Source organism: Saccostrea echinata, unplaced genomic scaffold (genome assembly GCF_033153115.1).
Source record: "Saccostrea echinata isolate AGI-Se365-2 ecotype Australia unplaced genomic scaffold, CSIRO_AGI_Sech_v1 ptg000016l, whole genome shotgun sequence".
Taxonomy (NCBI): Eukaryota; Metazoa; Mollusca; class Bivalvia; order Ostreida; family Ostreidae; genus Saccostrea; species Saccostrea echinata.
This window is the reverse complement of record NW_026889765.1, coordinates 24,649,033-24,669,747: the sequence shown is the minus strand read 5'-3', so window position 1 is coordinate 24,669,747 and position 20,715 is coordinate 24,649,033. Positions and strand designations below refer to the sequence as shown.

Genomic DNA, 20,715 nt, shown 5'->3' with positions numbered 1-20,715 from the left:
TAATATATAACTGAAGCGAAATAGTATATCTTCACACACTTTATCTAAACAACATGATGTTGATATCATATATTACGCAATAAGGGGTCTTTAGGGGGCCAGATTGCATAATATATGGCGCAATATATCTCGAAAAGGAAGAATATTTTGATAAACAGTATTGAACAAAAGACGATCAAAATAATATTCTGAACAATATGTACTCTTTCAATTTTTGCTAGACGTCCCCATTTAGGACTTGAAGGGCCGGCCTTTAATATTTCTTTTGCATCTATCCCGAAAACAAAAAAGAATTTCTGACTAGTTGTTGAACAAAAAGTGTTCAAAATCATGAGAGCTTTAAAATGATATCAAGAAAACGTGGCTGACCTCTCACATTAGGGGCCAAGAAGGGCCGAAAGTCTTTAATCTATATTCCTTTAATGATCAATATTTTGTAAAACATTATTAAAGCAAAATTGTTCGTCTTAACAATTTATTTATATCATTATATTTGAATGAAAATGTCAGTGAAATTCTTTTCTCATCTTATCAAAAATCGGACGGAAGACCCACTCGTTGCTCGCAACGAGATCTCATCTAGTTATTATTATTATTCTTTTTTTTTTCCTTACCGATTTTGTGCAGAAGATTTCTCGGAGATCGCTCGATCGATTTGCTTCAAATTTTCAGGGTTAATGCGTTGGTATCTGAAGTTTATAACCCCCTGTCCGTTTTTGAAAAATCACTTCCGGTCAGAAGTTATCGCCCTTTGATCGATTTTTAGATAGACTTTGTGTCTGCACAAAAACTCAGGAACGACAAATGCTAGAGTGTTGAAACTTTCAGTGGTGATAGAGGACATGTTCTAGATGTGCACCTTGGTTTTCATATTTTCCAAAAGTGCAAAGTATGGAAGCTCGGTAGGGGTCAAAATTTAGGACGTGATTTATGAGTGAATTTTAGAGACATTTCTGATAATAACATTTTAAATAGAAGAATTTTGTTAAAACATATTGAACAAAAAGTCTTCAAAATCACAAGACCTTTTATTTGATATCAAGACAAAGGGGCTGACCTCTCAAATTAGGGGCTCAGAAGGGCCAAAAGTCTTTCATCTATAACTCCTTAATGATCAATATTTTGTTATAAATTACTGAAGCAAAAATGTTTATCTTAACATTCTGTAGCTATATATTATAAAATTTTGATCATATGTTACGTAATAAGGGGCCATAAGGGGCCAGAATGCTAAATCTTTGACACTTTGTATCTCAAAAAGGAGAAATATTTTGATAAGCAATATTGAACAAAAGATATTCAGAATAATGTTGTAAACAATATACACCCTTTTAATTTTTGCAAGACATCCCCATTAAGGACTTGGAGGGCTGGCCCCTAAATATTGTTATTCTATATATCTCTTAAACGAAAGGAAATTTCTGAATAGTTGTTGAACAAAAAGTCTTCAAAATCACAAGACCTTTTATTTGATATCAAGAAAAAGGGGCTGACCCCTCAAATTAGGGGCTCAGAAGGGCCAAAAGTCTTTCATCTATAACTCTTTAATGATCAATATTTTGTTATAAATTACTGAAGCAAAAATGTTGATCTTTTTATACTGCAACTATATATTATAAAATTTTGATCATATATTACGTAATAAGGGGCCAGAAAGGGCCAGAAAGCTAAATCTTTGACGCTTTATATCTCGGAAAGGGGAAATATTTTGATAAGCAGTATTGAACAAAAGATGTTCAGAATAATGTTCTAAACAATATACACCCTTTTAATTTTTGCAAAACATCCCCATTAAGGACTTGGAGGGCTGGCCCCTAAATATTGTTATTCTATATATCTCTTAAACGAAAGGAAATTTCTGAATAGTTGTTGAACAAAAAGTCTTCAAAATCACAAGACCTTTTATTTGATATCAAGAAAAAGGGGCTGACCCCTCAAATTAGGGGCTCAGAAGGGTCAAAAGTCTTTTATATATAACTTTTTAATGATTAATGTTTTGCTATAAATTACTGAAGCAAAAATGTTCATATTAATATTTTGCAGCTATATATTGTCAAGTTTTGATCATATGTTGCGTAATAAGGGACCTTAATGGGCCAGAATGCTAAATCTTTGACACTTTATATCTCGAAAAGGGGAAATATTTTGATAAGCAATATTGAACAAAAGATGATCAGATTAATGTTTTTAACAATATGCATCCTTTAATTTTTTATAGACGAATATCTCAGTCAAGATCTTGACGAATCTTATCCAAAATCAGACGGAAGACCCACTCGTTGCTCGCAACGAGAACCATCTAGTTATTATTATTCTTTTTTTTTTCCTTACCGATTTTGTGCAGAAGATTTCTCGGAGATCGCTCGATCAATTTGCTTCAAATCTTCAGGGTTAATGCGTTGCTATCTGAAGTTTATAACGCCATGTCAGTTTTTGAAAAATCACTTCCGGTCAGAAGTTATTGCCCTTTGATCGATTTTTAGATAGACCTTGTGTCTGCACAAAAACTCAAGAACGACAAATGCTAGAGTGTTGAAACTTTCAGTGGTGATAGAGGACATGTTCTAGATGTGCACCTTGGTTTTCAAATTTTCCGGAAGTGCGAAGTATGGAGGCTCGGTAGGGGTCGAAATTTAGGTCGAAAATTTTGAGTGAATTTTAGAGACATTTCTTATAATAACATTTTAAATAAAAATATTTTGTTAAAATATATTGAACAAAAAGTCTTCAAAATCACAAGACCTTTTATTTGATATCAAGAAAAAGGGGCTGACCTCTCAAATTAGGGGCTCAGAAGGGCCAAAAGTCTTTTATCTATAACTCTTTAATGATCAATATTTTGCTATAAATTACTGAAGCAAAAATGTTCATCTTAACATTCTGCAACTATATATTATAAAATTTTGATCTTATATTACGTAATAAGGGGCCATAAGGGGCCAGAATGCTAATCTTTGACACTTTGTATCTCGAAAAGGAGAAATATTTTGATAAGCAATATTGAACAAAAGATGTTCAGAATAATGTTCTAAACAATATACACCCTTTTAATTTTTGCAAGACATCCCCATTAAGGACTTGGAGGGCTGGCCCCTAAATATTGTTATTCTATATATCTCTTGAACTAAAGGAAATTTCTGAATAGTTGTTGAACAAAAAGTCTTCAAAATCACAAGACCTTTTATTTGATATCAAGAAAAAGGGGCTGACCCCTCAAATTAGGGGCTCAGAAGGGCCAAAAGTCTTTTATCTATAACCTTTTAATGATCAATATTTTGCTATAAATTACTGAAGCAAAAATGTTCATATTAATATTTTGCAGCTATATATTGTCAAGTTTTGATCATATGTAGCGTAATAAGGGACCCTAATGGGCCAGAATGCTAAATCTTTGACACTTTATATCTCGAAAAGGGGAAATATTTTGATAAGCAATATTGAACAAAAGATGATCAGAATAATGTTTAAAATAATCATACTTTCAATTTTATAGACAAATATCTCAGTCAAGATCTTGATTAATCTCATCCAAAATCGGACGGAAGACCCACTCGTTGCTCGCAACGAGAACCATCTAGTTATTATTAGGGTCTTCCGTCTTCTGCGGAAGACCCTTCTATTATTCTATTGTTGATTTTTCACTTTTCTTATCATTATTATTCTTTTTTTTTTCCTTACCGATTTTGTGCAGAAGATTTCTCGGAGGTCGCTCAATCGATTTGCTTCAAATTTTCAGGGTTAATGCGTTGCTATCTGAAGTTTATAACGCCTCGTCAGTTTTTGAAAAATCACTTCCGGTCAGAAGTTATCGCCCTTTGATCGATTTTTAGATAGACCTTGTGTCTGCACAAAAACTCAGGAACGACAAATGCTAGAGTGTTGAAACTTTCAGTGGTGATAGAGGACATGTTCTAGATGTGCACCTTGGTTTTCATATTTTCCGGAAGTGCAAAGTATGGAATCTCGGTAGGGGTCAAAATTTAGGACGTGATTTATGAGTGAATTTTAGAGACATTTCTGATAATAACATTTTAAATAGAAGTATTTTGTAAAACATATTGAACAAAAAGTCTTCAAAATCACAAGACCTTTTATTTGATATCAAGAAAAAGGGACTGACCCCTCAAATTAGGGGCTCGGAAGGGCCGAAAGTCTTTCATCTATAACTTTTTAATGATCAATATTTTGTTATAAATTACTGAAGCAAAAATGTTTATCTTAACATTCTGTAGCTATATATTATAAAATTTTGATCATATGTTACGTAATAAGGGGCCATAAGGGGCCAGAATGCTAAATCTTTGACACTTTGTATCTCGAAAAGGAGAAATATTTTGATAAGCAATATTGAACAAAAGATGTTCAGAATAATGTTCTAAACAATATACACCCTTTTAATTTTTGCAAGACATCCCCATTAAGGACTTGGAGGGCTGGCCCCTAAATATTGTTATTCTATATATCTCTTGAACTAAAGGAAATTTCTGAATAGTTGTTGAACAAAAAGTCTTCAAAATCACAAGACCTTTTATTTGATATCAAGAAAAAGGGGCTGACCCCTCAAACTAGGGGCTCAGAAGGGCCAAAAGTCTTTTATCTATAACTTTTTAATGATCAATATTTTGCTATAAATTACTGAAGCAAAAATGTTCATCTTAACATTCTGCAACTATATCTTATAAAATTATGATCATATGTTACGTAATAAGGGGCCATAAGGGGCCAGAATGCTAAATCTTTGACACTTTGTATCTCGAAAAGGAGAAATATTTTGATAAGCAATATTGAACAAAAGATGTTCAGAATAATGTTCTAAACAATATACACCCTTTTAATTTTTGCAAGACATCCCCATTAAGGACTTGGAGGGCTGGCCCCTAAATATTGTTATTCTATATATCTCTTGAACTAAAGGAAATTTCTGAATAGTTGTTGAACAAAAAGTCTTCAAAATCACAAGACCTTTTATTTGATATCAAGAAAAAGGGGCTGACCCCTCAAATTAGGGGCTCAGAAGGGCCAAAAGTCTTTTATCTATAACTTTTTAATGATCAATATTTTGTTATAAATTACTGAAGCAAAAATGTTCATATTAATATTTTGCAGCTATATATTGTAAAGTTTTGATCATATGTTGCGTAATAAGGGACCTTAATGGGCCAGAATGCTAAATCTTTGACACTTTATATCTCGAAAAGGGGAAATATTTTGATAAGCAATATTGAACAAAAGATGATCAGAATAATGTTTTTAACAATATGCATCCTTTAATTTTTTATAGACGAATATCTCAGTCAAGATCTTGACGAATTTTATCCAAAATCAGAGGGAAGACCCACTCGTTGCTCGCAACGAGAACCATCTAGTTAAGGTCTTCCGTCTCCAACGGAAGACCTTATTGTTTTCGTTCGGTTTCTTTTTCCCTATTATTATTAAGGTCTTCCGTTTCAGACGGAAGACCTTATAGTGAATCTACTGTTTATTATTATTATTATTTTTTCCCCATTTTTTGTCCAAGCGATTTCTCAGAGATGGCTCGATGGATTTTCTTGAAACTTTCAGGAGTTATGACAAATAAAATAACCTCTTTTTTAAGAATTTTGCAAAATTCACTTCCGGTCGTCAGATATGTCCAATTTCCGTTTTTTCAAAAGAGATCATGTCCGGACGATATCTCAGAAACGGTAAAAGATTAAGACCTCAAACTTTCAGGGATTATTTATCATGACAGGTACGTTTGCAGAATATGTTTAAATCCGTCAGCCGTCACTTCCGGTTGTCACAGGAGGAGATCAAAGAAATCGAAAATTTCAACTTTTCTTATTTTAATTAAATCTTGCATCACATTATTGCATCTGTTTTACAGTTTCGAAATATGTTGGTCCCACCGGAAACAGAAACGTCAACTTCCGGTTATAAGAGAAAAACTACATAATTTGAGTATTTTACTTTCCAATAAATATCGCTTATAGATGAAGTATTTGAAATGATTTTTAGATATGTTATTTAGACTGCAAATGTCTAGAGCAACGTCAAATATCTTGGTAAAATTCACTTCCGGTCGCGTGTTTTACTGTCTGCAAAATAAGAACTTGTCAAAGTGAGATCTCAGAAACGGTAAGAGATTAAGACACCAAACTTATATGAGTAATAGAACTTAATGAGTAGGCAAAACTTTTTGGGTTAATAGCGTCAGCCGTCACTTCCGGTCGTTACAGGAAGTAATCAAAGAAATCGAAAATTTAAACTTTTCACGTTTGAAATAAAACTTGCATCATATAATTGAATCTCTTTCACAGTTTCTATATGTGTTGGTCTCACTGGAAACAAAAAACGACACTTTCCGATTATAAAAGAGAAACTATGTTATTGGGATTTTTAACATACCCAAAAATATCACTTATTGATAAAGTTTTTGAAATGATTTTTACATATGTTTTTGAGACTGCAATTGTCTAGTGTGAAGTCAACCATCTTAGGAAAATGCACTTCCGGTCGCGTGTTTTTCTGTCCTCAAGTTGAGATTTTGTTCACCTAAATGCTCAAAAACACTACATGACTGAAGTCAAAAACTTTCAGAACTTATAGTTAGTTACCAGTTTATCTACATCATGTAAAAATCGTACGTTGTCGTCACTTCCGGTCGTGACAGGAAGCGATGCAAAAAAGTGAATTTTTAAAGTTTTTGTTTTTTTGTTTTTGTTTTTGTTTTTTTTGTTTTTGTTTGTTTTTTTTTTTTTGCAGAAATGTTTGGCTAATGCAGATGTTAGATAGACCATGACCATGCAAATTATTTTTATACATTTTATTCGTTTGGAGCACTTTCGTTCATGACGAAGTACATAAAGAAAACAGAAAAGTAATTCCGTTTGTTTTTATCTGTATCTACATATCTTTGGAAGCCTTGAGATAACTTTTGTTATTATTTAGAGTAATCTTATTGAGATGATTGTGGGTTTTTTTTTTCAAAGAAGTCAAGAAAACGGAAGACCTGTTATTGCCTAGGCAATAAGTATCTAGTTATTATTATTATTATTATTCTTACCGATTTTGTGCACGCAAGTTCTCGGTAACGTCTTGGCCGATTTTCATTAAACTTTCAGATCTGATAGGTATTGATCTTAACGTTATTGGAAATCTTTTTCGTTGATGACGTCACTTTCCATCTCGAGATATTTAGGATTTTCTGATTTTCAGAGTGTCGGCTTGTCCTGGAAACTCCTCCGAAACGACTTAAGATATTGAGTCAAGATTTTCAGTGAAGGTAGGGGAAGGTTTGTAGATTTGCAGGCAGGTGTCGAAATCTCTCTAGCGCAAAAGGCGCCGAAGCTCGGTAGGGCTCAAAAAATGTCTCAGAAACATCTCACAAAATTTTACACATTTTCTTTCATATCTTCATACATGTTAAGAATTTGTTAAAACATATAGAAGAAAAGTTGTGCAGAATGATACGACCTTTCATTTGATATCAAGAAAATGGGGCTGACCCCTCAAATTAGGGTCTCAGAGGGGCCAAAAGTCTTTCATCGTTAACTCTTTAACGATCAATAATTTGTAATACATTATTGAAACAAAGATGCTCATCTTAACGATTTACATCAATATATGATAAGATTCTGATCATATGTTACATAATAAGGGGTCACAAGGGGCCAGAATGCTAAATCCTTGACGCTTTATATCTCGAAAAGGAGGAATATTTTGAAAAGCAATACTGAACAAAAGATGGTCAGAATAATGTTCTAAACAATATGCACCCTTTCAATTTTTGTCAAACAGCCCCATTAAGGACTTGGAGGGGTGGCCCCTAAATATTTCCATTCAGCATATCTCCACAACGAAAAGAAATCTCTGAATAGTTGTATAACAAAAAGTCTTCAAAATCACAAGACCTTTCATTTGATATCAAGAAAAAGGGGCTGGCCCCTCAAATTAGGGGCTCAGAGGGGCCAAAAGTCTTTCATCGTTAACTCTTTAACGATCAATAATTTGAAATTCATTACTGAAGCAAAGATGCTTATCTTAACGATTTACATCAATATATGATAAGATTCTGATCATATGTTACGTAATAAGGGGTCACAATGGGCCAGAATGCTAAATCTTTGGTGCTTTATATCTCGAAATGGGAGAAAATTTTGATAAGCAATACTGAACAAAAGATGGTCAGATTAATGTTCTAAACAATATGCACCCTTTCAATTTTTGTCAAACGGCCCCATTAAGGACTTGGAGGGGTGGCCCCTAAATATTTCCATTCAGCATATCTCCACAACGAAAAGAAATCTCTGAATAGTTGTATAACAAAAAGTCTTCAAAATCACAAAACCTTTCATTTGATATCAAGAAAATGGGGCTGACCCCTCAAATTAGGGGCTCAGAGGGGCCAAAAGTTTTTCACCTATAACTCTTTAATGATCAATAATTTGAAATTCATTACTGAAGCAAAGATGCTTATCTTAACGATTTACATCAATATATGATAAGATTCTGATCATATGTTACATAATAAGGGGTCACAAGGGGCAAGAATGCTAAATCTTTGACACTTTATATCTCGAAAAGGAGGAATATTTTGATAAGCAATTTTGAACAAAAGATGGTCAGAATAATGTTCTAAACAATATGCACCCTTTCAATTTTTGTCAAACGGCCCCATTAAGGACTTGGAGGGGTGGCCCCTAAATATTTCCATTCAGCATATCTCCACAACGAAAAGAAATCTCTGAATAGTTGTTGAACAAAAAGTCTTCATAATCACAAGATCTTTCATTTGATATCAAGAAAATGGGGCTGACCCCTCAAACTAGGGGCTCAGAGGGGCCAAAAGTCTTCAACCTATAACTCTTTAACGATCAATAATTTGTAATACACTACTGAAGCAAAGATGCTTATCTTAACGATTTACAACAATATATGATAAGATTCTGATCATATTTTATGTAATAAGGGGTCACTAGGGGCCAGAATACTAAATTTTTGATGTTTTATATCTCGAAAAGGGGGAATATTTGATAAGCAATACTGATTAAAATATGGTCAGAATAATGTTCTAAACAATATGCACCCTTTCAATTTCTGTCAAACGGCCCCATTAAGGACTTGGAGGGGTGGCCCCTAAATATTTCCATTCAGCATATTTCCACAAAGAAAAGAAATCTCTGAACAGTTGTTGAACAAAACGTTTTCAAAATCACAAGACCTTTCAATTGATATCAAGAAAATGGGGCTGACCCCTCAAACTAGGGGTTCAGAGGGGCCAAAAGCAATTCATCGATAGCTCTTTGAAAATGTATATAAATAAAAGGATTGAAATCTAATTAGGGAAGTCTATATATATTATTATCTTTTAACAAAAATCATAGTCAAAATTATATTTCATCTTATCGAAAAATCGGACGGAAGACCTACTCGTTGCTCGCAACGAGATCTCATCTAGTTATTATTATTATTATTTTCATTCTTTTTTCTTCTTACAAAATTTGTGCAGACGATTTCTCGGAGATGGCTCGTTCGATTTTATTCAAATTTTGGTGAAAGATGCGTTGATATCTGAAGTTAATTCCGGCAATTCCGTTTAGGGATATTTACTTCCGATTGGAAGTTATCGCCCTTTTATCAAAATTTAGAGGACTTCCTTGTCTGTGATGGAACTCAAAAACGGCTGAAGCTAAAGCGCTGAAATTTTTAGTGATGATAGAGGACATGTTGCCATTATGCACCTGTGTTTAGATATTTTCCGGAAGTGCCTAGTATGGAAGCTCGGTAGGGGTCGAAATTTAGGACACGAATCATGAGTGAATTTTTGAGACATTTTGTATTATAGCTTCTAAAGTATAATTATTTTGCTAAAACATACTGAACAATATTTGTGCAGAATGACAAGATCTTAAATATGATATCAATAAAAAAGGGCTGTCTTATCGTATAAGGGGCCGAGAGGGGCCAAAAGTACTAAATCAATAACTATTTAACGATCAATATTTTGGTATACATTACTGAAGGAAAAATGTTTAGCTTAACAATTTACAACTACATATTATAATATTTATGTCATATGTTACATAATTAGGGGCCATAAGGGGCCAGAATGCTTAATCTTTGACGCTTTATATCTCGAAAAGGGGAAACATTTTGAAAAGCAATATTGAACAAAAGTTGTTTAGAATGATGTTCTCAACAATGTGCATCCTTTTAATTTTTCCAAAACAGCCCCTATAAGGACTTAAAGGGACGACCCCTAAATATTTCAAGTCTACATATCTCGAAAACGAAACGAAACTTCTGAATAGCTGTTGAACAAAAAGTCTTCAGAATTACAAGACCTTTCATGTGATATCAAGAAAAAGGGGCTGACCCCTCAAATTAGGGGCTCAGAGGGGCCAAAAGTCTTTTATCTATAACCCTTTTACAGTAATGTTCATCTTCACGATCTGCTACTATAAATATTTTAAAATCTTCATCAAACATTGCGTTTTTAGGTGTCATAATGATCAAAATTTTGTTAAACATAACTGAAGCAAATTATACGTTTTCACTATTTATATATTTATGAACGAAAATCTCAGTCAAATTCGTATCTCATCTTATCAAAAATCGGACGGAAGACCCACTCGTTGCTCGCAACGAGATCGCATCTAGTTATTATTATTATTCTTTTTTCTCCTTACAAAAATTGTGCAGAGGATTTCTCGGAGATGGCTCGTTCGATTTTATTCAAATTTTCAAGGTAGATGTGTTGACATCTGAAGTTAATTCCGGCAAGTCTGTTAAGGGATATTTACTTCCGGTCGAGAGTTATCGCCCTTTTATTAAAATTCAGAGGACTTCCTTGTCTGTGATGGAACTCAAAAACGGCTAAAGCTAGAGCGCTGAAATTTTCAGTGATGATAGAGGACATGTTGCCATTTTGCACCTGGGTTTGGATATTTTCCGGAACTGCTTAGTATGGAAGCTCGGTAGGGGTCGAAATTTAGGACACGAATCATGAGTGAATTTTTGAGACATTTTGTATCATATCTTTTAAAGTATAATTATTTTGTAAAAACATACTGAACAATATTTGTGCAGAATGACAAGATCTTTAATATGATATCAAGAAAAAAGGGCTGGGTTGTCATGTTAGGGGCCGAGAGGGGCCAAAAGTATTAAATCAATAACTCTTTAACGATCAATATTTTGGTGTACATTACTGAAGCAAAAATGTTTATCTTAACAATTTACAACCATATATTATAATATATATATCATATTTTACATAATTAAGGGCCATAAAGGGCCAGAATGCCAAATCTTTGGCACTCTATATTTCGAAAGTGGGAAATATTTTGATAAGCAATATTGAATAAAAGATGTTCAAAATAATGTTCTAAACAATATTTAACCTTTCAATTTTTGCTAAACTTCCCCATTAAGGAGTTGAAGGGCTGGTCCCTAAATATATCTTTTGCATATAGCTCGGAAACGAAAAAGAATTTCTGAATAGTTGTTGAACAAATAGTGTTCAAAATCATGAGAGCTTTAAAGTGATATGAAGAAAAAGGGGCTGGCCCCTCAAAAAAGGGGCTGAGAGGGGCCGAAAGTCTTTGAACAATAACTCTTTAACGATCAATATTTTGTAATGGATTACTGAAGCAAAAATGTTCAACTCAACAAATTACAACTATATATTATGATATTCACATCATATGTTACATAATTAGGGGCCATAAGGGGCCAGAATGCTAAATCTTTGACGCTTTATATCTCAAAAAGTGGGAAATATTTTGATAAGCAATATGAACAAAAGATGTTCAAAATAATGTTCTAAACAATATGCAACCTTTCATGTTCTGCTAAACGTCCCCATTAAGGAGTTGAAGGGCTGGCCCCTAAATACTTCCTTTGCAAATATCTCAGGAACGAAGAAAAATTTCTGAGTAGTTGTTGAACAAAAAGTTTTCAAAATCATGAGAGCTTTAAAGTGATATGAAGAAAAAGGGGCTGGCCCCTCAAAAAAGGGGCTGAGAGGGGCCGAAAGTCTTTGAACAATAACTCTTTAACGATCAATATTTTGTAATGGATTACTGAAGCAAAAATGTTCAACTCAACAAATTACAACTATATATTATGATATTCACATCATATGTTTCATCATTAGGGGCCATAAGGGGCCAGAATGCTAAATCTTTGACGCTTTATATCTCAAAAGTGGGAAATATTTTGATAAGCAATATTGAACAAAAGATGTTTAAAATAATGTTCTAAACAATATGCAACCTTTCATATTCTGCTAAGCGTCCCCATTAAGAAGTTGAAGGGCCGGCCCCTAAATATATCCTTCGGATATATCCCGGAAACGAAAAAGAATTTTTGAATAATTCTTGAACAAAAAGTGTTCAAAATCATGAGAGCTTTAAGGTGATATCAAGGAAAAGGGTCTGACCCATTAAATAAGGGGCTGAGAGGGGCCGAAAGTATACAGTCAATAACTCTTTAATGATCAATATTTTGTAATATATTACTGAAGCGAAATTGTACATCTTCACACACTTTATCTAAATAACATGATGTTGATATCATATATTACGCAGTAAGGGGTCCTTAGGGGGCCAGATTGCATAATCTATGGCGCAATATATCTCGAAAAGGAAGAATATTTTTACAAACAGTATTGAACAAAAGACGATCAAAATAATATTCTGAACAATATGCACTCTTTCAATTTTTGCTAGACGTCCCCATTTAGGACTTGAAGGGCTGGCCTTCAATATTTCTTTTGTATGTATCCCGAAAGAAAAAAAAGAATTTCTGACTAGTTGTTGAACAAAAAGTGTTTAAAATCATGAGAGCTCTAAAATGATATCAAGAAAAAAAGGGCTGACCTCTCACATTAGGGGCCAAGAGGGGGTGAAAGTCTTTAATCTATATTCCTTTAATGATCAATATTTTGTAAAACATTATTAAAGCAAAATTGTTCGTCTTAACAATTTATTTATATCATTATATTTGAACGAATATCTCAGTCAAATTCTTATCTCATCAAAAATCGGACGGAAGACCCACTCGTTGCTCGCAACGAGATCTCATCTAGTTATTATTATTATTCTTTTTTTTCCAAAAATTTGTGCACGCGATTTCTCAAACACTATTCACTGGATTTCAGTGAAACTTTCAGAGATAATGGACAATGATATGAACTTTGTTCATCACAAAGAAAATTTGGAAAATTCCCTTCCGGTTCCAAGTTATGGCCAATTTCCTGATTTTAAAATGGATTTTTGTCTTCGCATCTCCTCAAGAACGGCTAAAGGTATAAACTGGAGACATGTCAAAGATGATAGAGCATAAGTTGTAGATCTGCAACGTTATTTTTTTTGGGCGTCGTCATTACTTCCGGTCGCCGCCGGAAGCGAATTTCAAAAGTCAATTTTTCCAACTTTTTGGTTTTACCAATACTTTTAATGATATTAGTAGGGATAATAGAGACTTTCATTTGAAAACTAAATATATCATTTGGTTTAAAATTAATTTATCCATATTCCAGTTATTACCCCCCCCCCAAAAAAAAAATTGTGCAGGCGATTTCTCAAACAGTATTTATTGGATTTCAGTGAAACTTTAAGAGGTAATGGGCAATGGAATTATCTTTGTTGATCACAAAGAAAATTAAGAAAATTCCTTTCCGGTTCCATGTTATGGCCAATTTCCTGATTTTAAAATGGATTTTTGTTTTCACAACTCCTCCAGAACAGCTAAAGAAATGAACTGGAGACATGTCAAAGATAATGGAGCATGAGATGTAGATTTCAAAGTCTTTTTTTCTTGGCATCGTCATAACTTCCGGTCGCCACCGGAAGCGAATTTCAAAAGTCAATTTTTTCCAACTTTTTTTTCCCAATTCTTTTAATGATATTAGTAGGGATAATAGAGACTTTCATTTGAAATCTAAATATATAATTTGGTTTAAGCTTAATTTATCCATATTCCAGGTATTATCCCCCCCCCCCAAAAAAAAAAAAAAAAAAAAAAATTCGTGCAAGCGATTTCTCAAAAAGAATTTTTTTTTTTTTTTTTTTGGATTTAAATGAAACTTTAAGAGGTAATGGGCAATGATATGAACTTTGTTCATCACAAAGAATTTGGAAAATTCCGTTCAGGTTCCAGGTTATAAACAATTTCCTGATTTTAAAGAGGATTTTTGTTTTTGCAACTCCTCCAAAATGGCTAAAGATATGAACTTGAGACATGTCAAAGATGATAGAGCATGAGTTGTAGATGTTCAAAGTCATTTTTTTGGCGTCGTCATTACTTCCGGTCGCCACCGGAAGCAAACTTCAAAAGTCAATTTTTTCAAACTTTTTGTTTTTTCCAATTTTTTTAATGATATGAGTATTGATAATAGAGACTTTCATTTGAGAAAAAATAAATAATTTGATTTAAAATCAATTTATCTCTTTATTATTCTTTTTATTCCCACATATTTGTGTAGGCGATTTCTCGAAAAATGGATTTCAGTGAAATTTTCATAGGTAATGGACAATGATAAATTTGTTTATCACAAAGAAATTTTGGAAAATTTACTTCCTGTTCCAAGATATGGACAATTTCCTGATTTTAAAATGGATTTTTGTCTTCCAAACTCCTCCAGGACGGCTAAAGATGTGAATGTAAGACATATCAGAGATCTTAGATGATGACTTGTAAATGTTTAGTTAATTTTTAATGCGTCGTCGATGCTTCCGGTCACCATCTGAAGCGAATTTCGAGAATCGGTTTTCAATTTTTTTTTCTTTTCAATATTTTTTAATGATTTCAGTAAGGATATTAGAAAGTCTTACCTGAATGCTAAATATATACTTTATTTCAAAATTAATAAATCCTTATTCCAGATATTAGTCACTTTTCCTCTCAAAGCGTGCGTCCCCAATAGCATAGTGATTAGCGTCGTGCCTCTCACGCAGGCGAGTCGGGTTCAATCTCACGAATGTCTGAAATTTTTCATCACTTTTTTTAGCTTAAATTTTCGATTTTATTTTTAAAGTGTTGTCTGGTATTTATTGCTGTTTGAATTTTGGATATTTTCACACTCTTTAAATTTTAATATATTCTTTATACGAAGGAGTTAAAAGGATTGCACAAAGGTAATACATAGTGTGTTTTAAGTGAGGAATGAATTCTCCTATGACGTCTGATGACAGAGAAGGGACGGAAGACCTTCTTGTTGCCATGGCAACGAGTTTCTAGTTATTATTATTATTCTTTTTTCATAGTACGACCGATATCTCAGCTGTGAGTGGACGGATTTCAAAGATTTTTTCAGGGAAGATGCATCGTGAAAATATCTCCAGACTTGTTTTTCATTTTTTGAAAAATCACTTCCGTTCGCGATTTTTTGGGAAATTTGTTTTTTTTAATGGAATTTTGTCCGTTAATTTTCTGGAGAACGGCTAAAGATATGAAAGTGAAACTCACTGACGTGATAGAACATTAAATGGAGATATGGTGATCGACCTTTATTTTTCGTCGTTCGTACTTCCGGTCGCGAACGGAAGTGAATTCAAAAATGTTAAATTTGCAACTTTTTTGTTTTTCAATATTTTTCTTTGAAATTTACAGGACTAATAGAGAGTCTTTTAAGAGTTCTATGTATATTTTCATCATTTTGATTGATGCATTTATTGCAAAGATATGACCGATCCAAACTTTCTCGTATGTTGCGCGTTCGAATCCTGCTTGGGCGGGAGATTGTTTCTCTCTTTTTTCAGTTGAAAATAATATTTTTCTCCGTGAAGATATGTATGATAGTTTTTGCTTATTTTTTAAAGCTTTGTTTACAGAGATTCTACAGAAATCCTTTGATAATTATGATCTATGTTGAAAGACTGTGTTACATAAACGTAAACGAAATATACCTTCAATAAAGTATTAAATGAAGTGAGATAGCATAGCGTTTTGGAGAAAAGTTCGGTCGGAAGACCACTTGTTGCCCTAGCAACAAGAAACGCATCTAGTTATTATTATTATTTTTTAGACAAAATTTTGTGCACGCGATATCTCGAATACTATTCAGTGATCTTCTGTGAAACTTTCAGCGTTTGTGAGCAATGATATGCTCTTGTGGCATGGCCCAAAAAATTTGGAAAATTCCCTCCTGGTTCCAAGTAATGGGCAATTTCCTGATTTTAAAATGAAAAGTTGTCCGCTAATTTTCTCAAGAGTGGCTAAAGAGAGGAACTGGAGACTTGTCAAAGATAAAAGAGAATGAGTTGTAGATTTGTGGAACGATTTTTTTATGAGTCGTCAGTACTTCCGGTCGTCACAGGAAGTGATCAAAGAAATCGAAAATTTCAACTTTTCTTTTTTTAATCAAATCTTGCATCATCTTACTGCAACTCTTTCGCAGTTTCGAAATATGTTGGTCCCACCGGAAACAAAAACGACAACTTCCGGTTATAAGAGAAAAACTACATAATTTTGGTATTTTATTTTTTCATAAATATCTTTTATACATAAAGTATTTCAAATGATTTTTGGATATGTTATTCAGACTGCAAATGTCTAGAGTAACGTCAAATATTTTTGCAGAAATTCACTTCCGGTCGCGTGTTTTCCTGTTCTCAAAATGAGAAAATATCTGAGCGAGATCTCAGAAACGGTAAGAGATTAAGACACCAAACTTCTTTGAGTAATAGATCCTGAAGAGTAGGCAAAACCATTTGGGTTAAACTGTCAGCCGTCACTTTCGGTCGTCACAGGAAGTGATCAAAAAAATCAAAAAAATTTCAACTTTTCTTTTTTAAATTAAAACTTGCATCACCTTATTGCATCTCTTTCGCTGTTTCGAAATATGTTAGACTCCACAGGAAACAAAAACGTCAACTTCCGGTTTTAGGAGATAGAATACGTTATTTCGATATTTAACTTTCTCATAAATATCGGTTATAGAAAAAGTATTGAAATATTTTAATACATGTTGTAGATACATGTACTGCAATGTCTCGAGACACGGCAGAGTTTTTTTTTTTTTTTTTTTTTTTTTAAATAAAATTCACTTCCGGTCGCGTGTTTTCCTGTCCTCAAAATTAGAGTTATTTCTTAAAATTGCTCAGCAACAATAAAAGACTGAAGTCTAAAACTTTCTGGACTGATAGTTCGTCATCAGTTTATTTGCATCGTATGAAAATCGTGTGTCGCCGTTGCTTCCGGTTGTGACAGGATGTGATGCAAAAAAGTGAATTGTTAATGGTTAGCACGTTGGATTTTCACGCCGACGACCAGGGTTAAATCTCCAGAGTGTCTGAATTTCTTTTATCACTTTTTCAGCTTGAATTTTCGTTTTTATTTTCAGAATCGGACGGAAGACCTCTCATTGCTCGCAATGAGTTTCAAGTTATATATATAATTGTATTCAAAGAATTGTTATATTTTATTTTAGTTTTTTAGTCAACAACAGCTACAAATGTAACAGTGTGGGACAATTCTGGACATACTTTTGACTAGCACTGTACTAAGAAAGCTGAGAAAGTTTTAATGTAATTATTTACATTAAAATCAAACTTTAACATTATAAGTGTGTTATTTTTGAAGTGATCAATAATTGATGCTCAGTTCTAAAACAGATATATATGTATTTGGTTTAAATAGAAGACTCCAATATATAGAGAATTTACTGATTTTATTTCTTCATACGAAATAATTGGTTGAATTGAAACAAAAACAGATGAAAATGGAACTCTGCAATTACCCGGGTTTTCTATATTTAAAAAAAAAAAAAACAAATGTAAAGTCTAGAGTAAAGTCAGGTGGTATAACTTTATTAATTAGAGACTCCATTGTCAAAAATATGAAAATAATTACATGTAACACAGAATATAAATGTTTATTCTGGTTCAAATGCAATACATCTGTCTTCAATTTTGATAAAGATATATAATTTGGCATTGTATACATTCCTCGAGAAAATAGCAAGTATTTATCCTCAGTAATTGTAAAATTAATATATTTGAAAGATTCTGTAATTTAGAACAACAAATCACGATCTCCCAATCAAAACAGGCAGATGGAATTATACACAAAGAAATGGACGACGTTGTTAATTCTGAGATGGTAAAAAGAGAGGACATGAAAAACACTATATTTTAGAATGCTTAATGATATTTAATAATACTTAAGGATATTTAAACAACAAATATTGAGCCAGGAATTTTGTTGTAAGCCAAATTTTATGAAGTTTTGTGAAGTTATGTGCTCAAAAGACGTTGAAATATTTAAAAATCTATGTACATTTATAACTAAAATCAATTGTTTGATCTCTTCTCCCTCTATCTAGACTTGACTCAAAACTTCTTGTTTGACCGATGAATTATATGAATTATATGTTTATATGTTCTGTACCTCACGTACCATTTACATTGTTTTGAGAGAACAAACTGAACTTAACTGAACGATAGTATTTTCTTAGTATTTAAACGTAGTTTTCATACGTTTGACACAAAAGAAGAAATAAATGAATATCATATCAAAACAAATAATCCATCGAAGAAAAATTCTTTAAAAAATAAAATATAATCGAATTTTTCAATAACCAAAATTGTACAGTAACATGAGCTAGTACTTCCGAGTCATTAAGACGCTTTTTGAGATAACGCTTGATTAAAGAATGTTCAATATATTAGATTTGAATAGTACAAACAGGTTTGAGATTGAGAATTTAATTAAATTGTCATATACAAGCCACAGTCAGCATAAAAAATTAATATAATTTGACAGTGTTCTTATTGGATGTACAATGCCAAAATAGAAGATGCAAGATTGTGAAATAAACATAAATATATTTTGCCTAGGAAATAAACGTCATACTTTACTTCATCTTGAAAGTTTCAAAAAATATCAACATATTGGGTATGGAACTTTTTGCTGAAATCTCTACGCCAACAATTCACAGAATACGTTATGCATGACAGTAACGGAGGCGCGCTCTCTGGTTAAAGATTGGGAAATTAGCTTATCTTGCTCATTTAGAAAGAAAACCGTAGAAGCAATGTTACACTAAATTGTGCTATTAATTAAGGGGGACCTACCCTCTGATAAGAGAGATAACTTTCCAAGTAAGAAATACTAATAATGCTCATAGATTACTTTATCAGAGTTTAATTATCGAGACCTTTGAGTAGTGAATTCGATCAAACTTAACATATGACAGAAACATTTCCTTCTATTTCCTTTGCCTATAATTTTCAAATTGTTATATTATATTTGACCAAAAAAAAAAAAAAAAAAAAAAAAAAAAATAATAATAATAATAATAACAACAACAACAAAACAATTAAACCCAGTTTTAAAACCCTTATAAACTGAATAAGTTTTATCTTTTTAAGAATCATTTTAAAAATGTTTTAATGTATAAGATACCAAATATAGCATTTATATTACATGTAGTATTACATTTTTTTCCAATGAAAAAAATCTTTATAAGAAAGATAACTCTTGCTAACAGATGTATTGTTTTCTTACAACCACATATAACATTGTGATATTCCGACTTACGAAGCAGTGCTTTATTATGTTTTCTTATATGAATTTAGTAGGTATGACGCTAAATATCATTTTTGTATACACCGCATATTTTTGATTTTATGTTGTGATAATAAAGTTCTACTCCTCCTATTCTCTGTGTTAAAATTTCCTTATATTATGATCCGACATAAAATTCATTTCTGAAAAAAACAAGCACCGCTTCATACATCATACTATATTTCATTTGAATCTGATGCTATAGCTCTTGAATTTTAAAATGTTGTCTTTTTCGAGTAAGAATACCATGCATAGGAAATTTTGTACAGTAGTAACGTTCACAGGAAGTAAAGCCTACCATGAAGTCTGCAGCATAGACCATCATATTCTAAATACAGGAAGAAGGAATAATGAAAAGAAACAGATAATATGATTTTAAAAACGACAGTGCATCTGCCACAAGGAAGCTACATGTAACAACAAATTTTAGGGGGTTAACATAACATCGCGTGATCGGTTGAGTTGGTTTCAATGACTGACCATTTTCATTTCTAAAATATACATATTAAAAAGCACAATGCACTTACCAACCAATATAAATAACTGCAGACCCACATAAGCTTTTTTCCCATTAATTTTTCCTATTAGATATTATAAAATTCTTAGTAGAAAAAATTGGTAGGATTCTTATCACTAAATTTAAAATTCTTTTATTTCTTGTATTGACACCTGAAAAAAAAAGCGATCTCAAGAGAGAGAGAGAGAGAGAGAGAGAGAGATTTGAATTGGGTCTATTGCAAGTATCTAGTGGGAAGGAAGTGCAACGATTGTTTTTTTTTTTTTAGGTAATTAGCCAATTACATAATTATATAGCAGCGATAATCGAAACAAAATTTATTCCCCGAAATCCACGTCAACTTTTATCAAATTCCTTTATAGAGGGCATTGCTTCTCGTTAAGCTACAATCTTCTTTTAAAATCACGATGAGAAAATTATAAACCAGTATGATACATGTACATGTATCTGAAAAATGTAAAATATGTTTTTGATAACATCAGTTCATGGACACAATTTAAATTGTAAAAATGAAATGTTATAAATTAAATTATGCCAGGTGATAAAAACTAAATGTTGCCTGAATATGTCACACGTTTTGTGTTTAATGTATCGAAAATTATAAATAATTATTTGAAGCAGACAAACTGTCCAAACATTTTTTT

General features: G+C 32.5%; 1 protein-coding gene across 1 annotated transcript in view; it reads left to right on the top strand.

The window, feature by feature from the left end:
- LOC133188582 (uncharacterized) overlaps window positions 1-20,715 on the top strand; it is a 294,465-nt gene that overhangs the window by 17,095 nt on the left and 256,655 nt on the right. Inside the window, exon 8 of the mRNA XM_061324064.1 lies at window positions 13,337-13,345. Within this exon, the coding sequence (XP_061180048.1) occupies window positions 13,337-13,345 (9 nt within the window). The remainder of the gene's footprint in view (window positions 1-13,336; window positions 13,346-20,715) is intronic.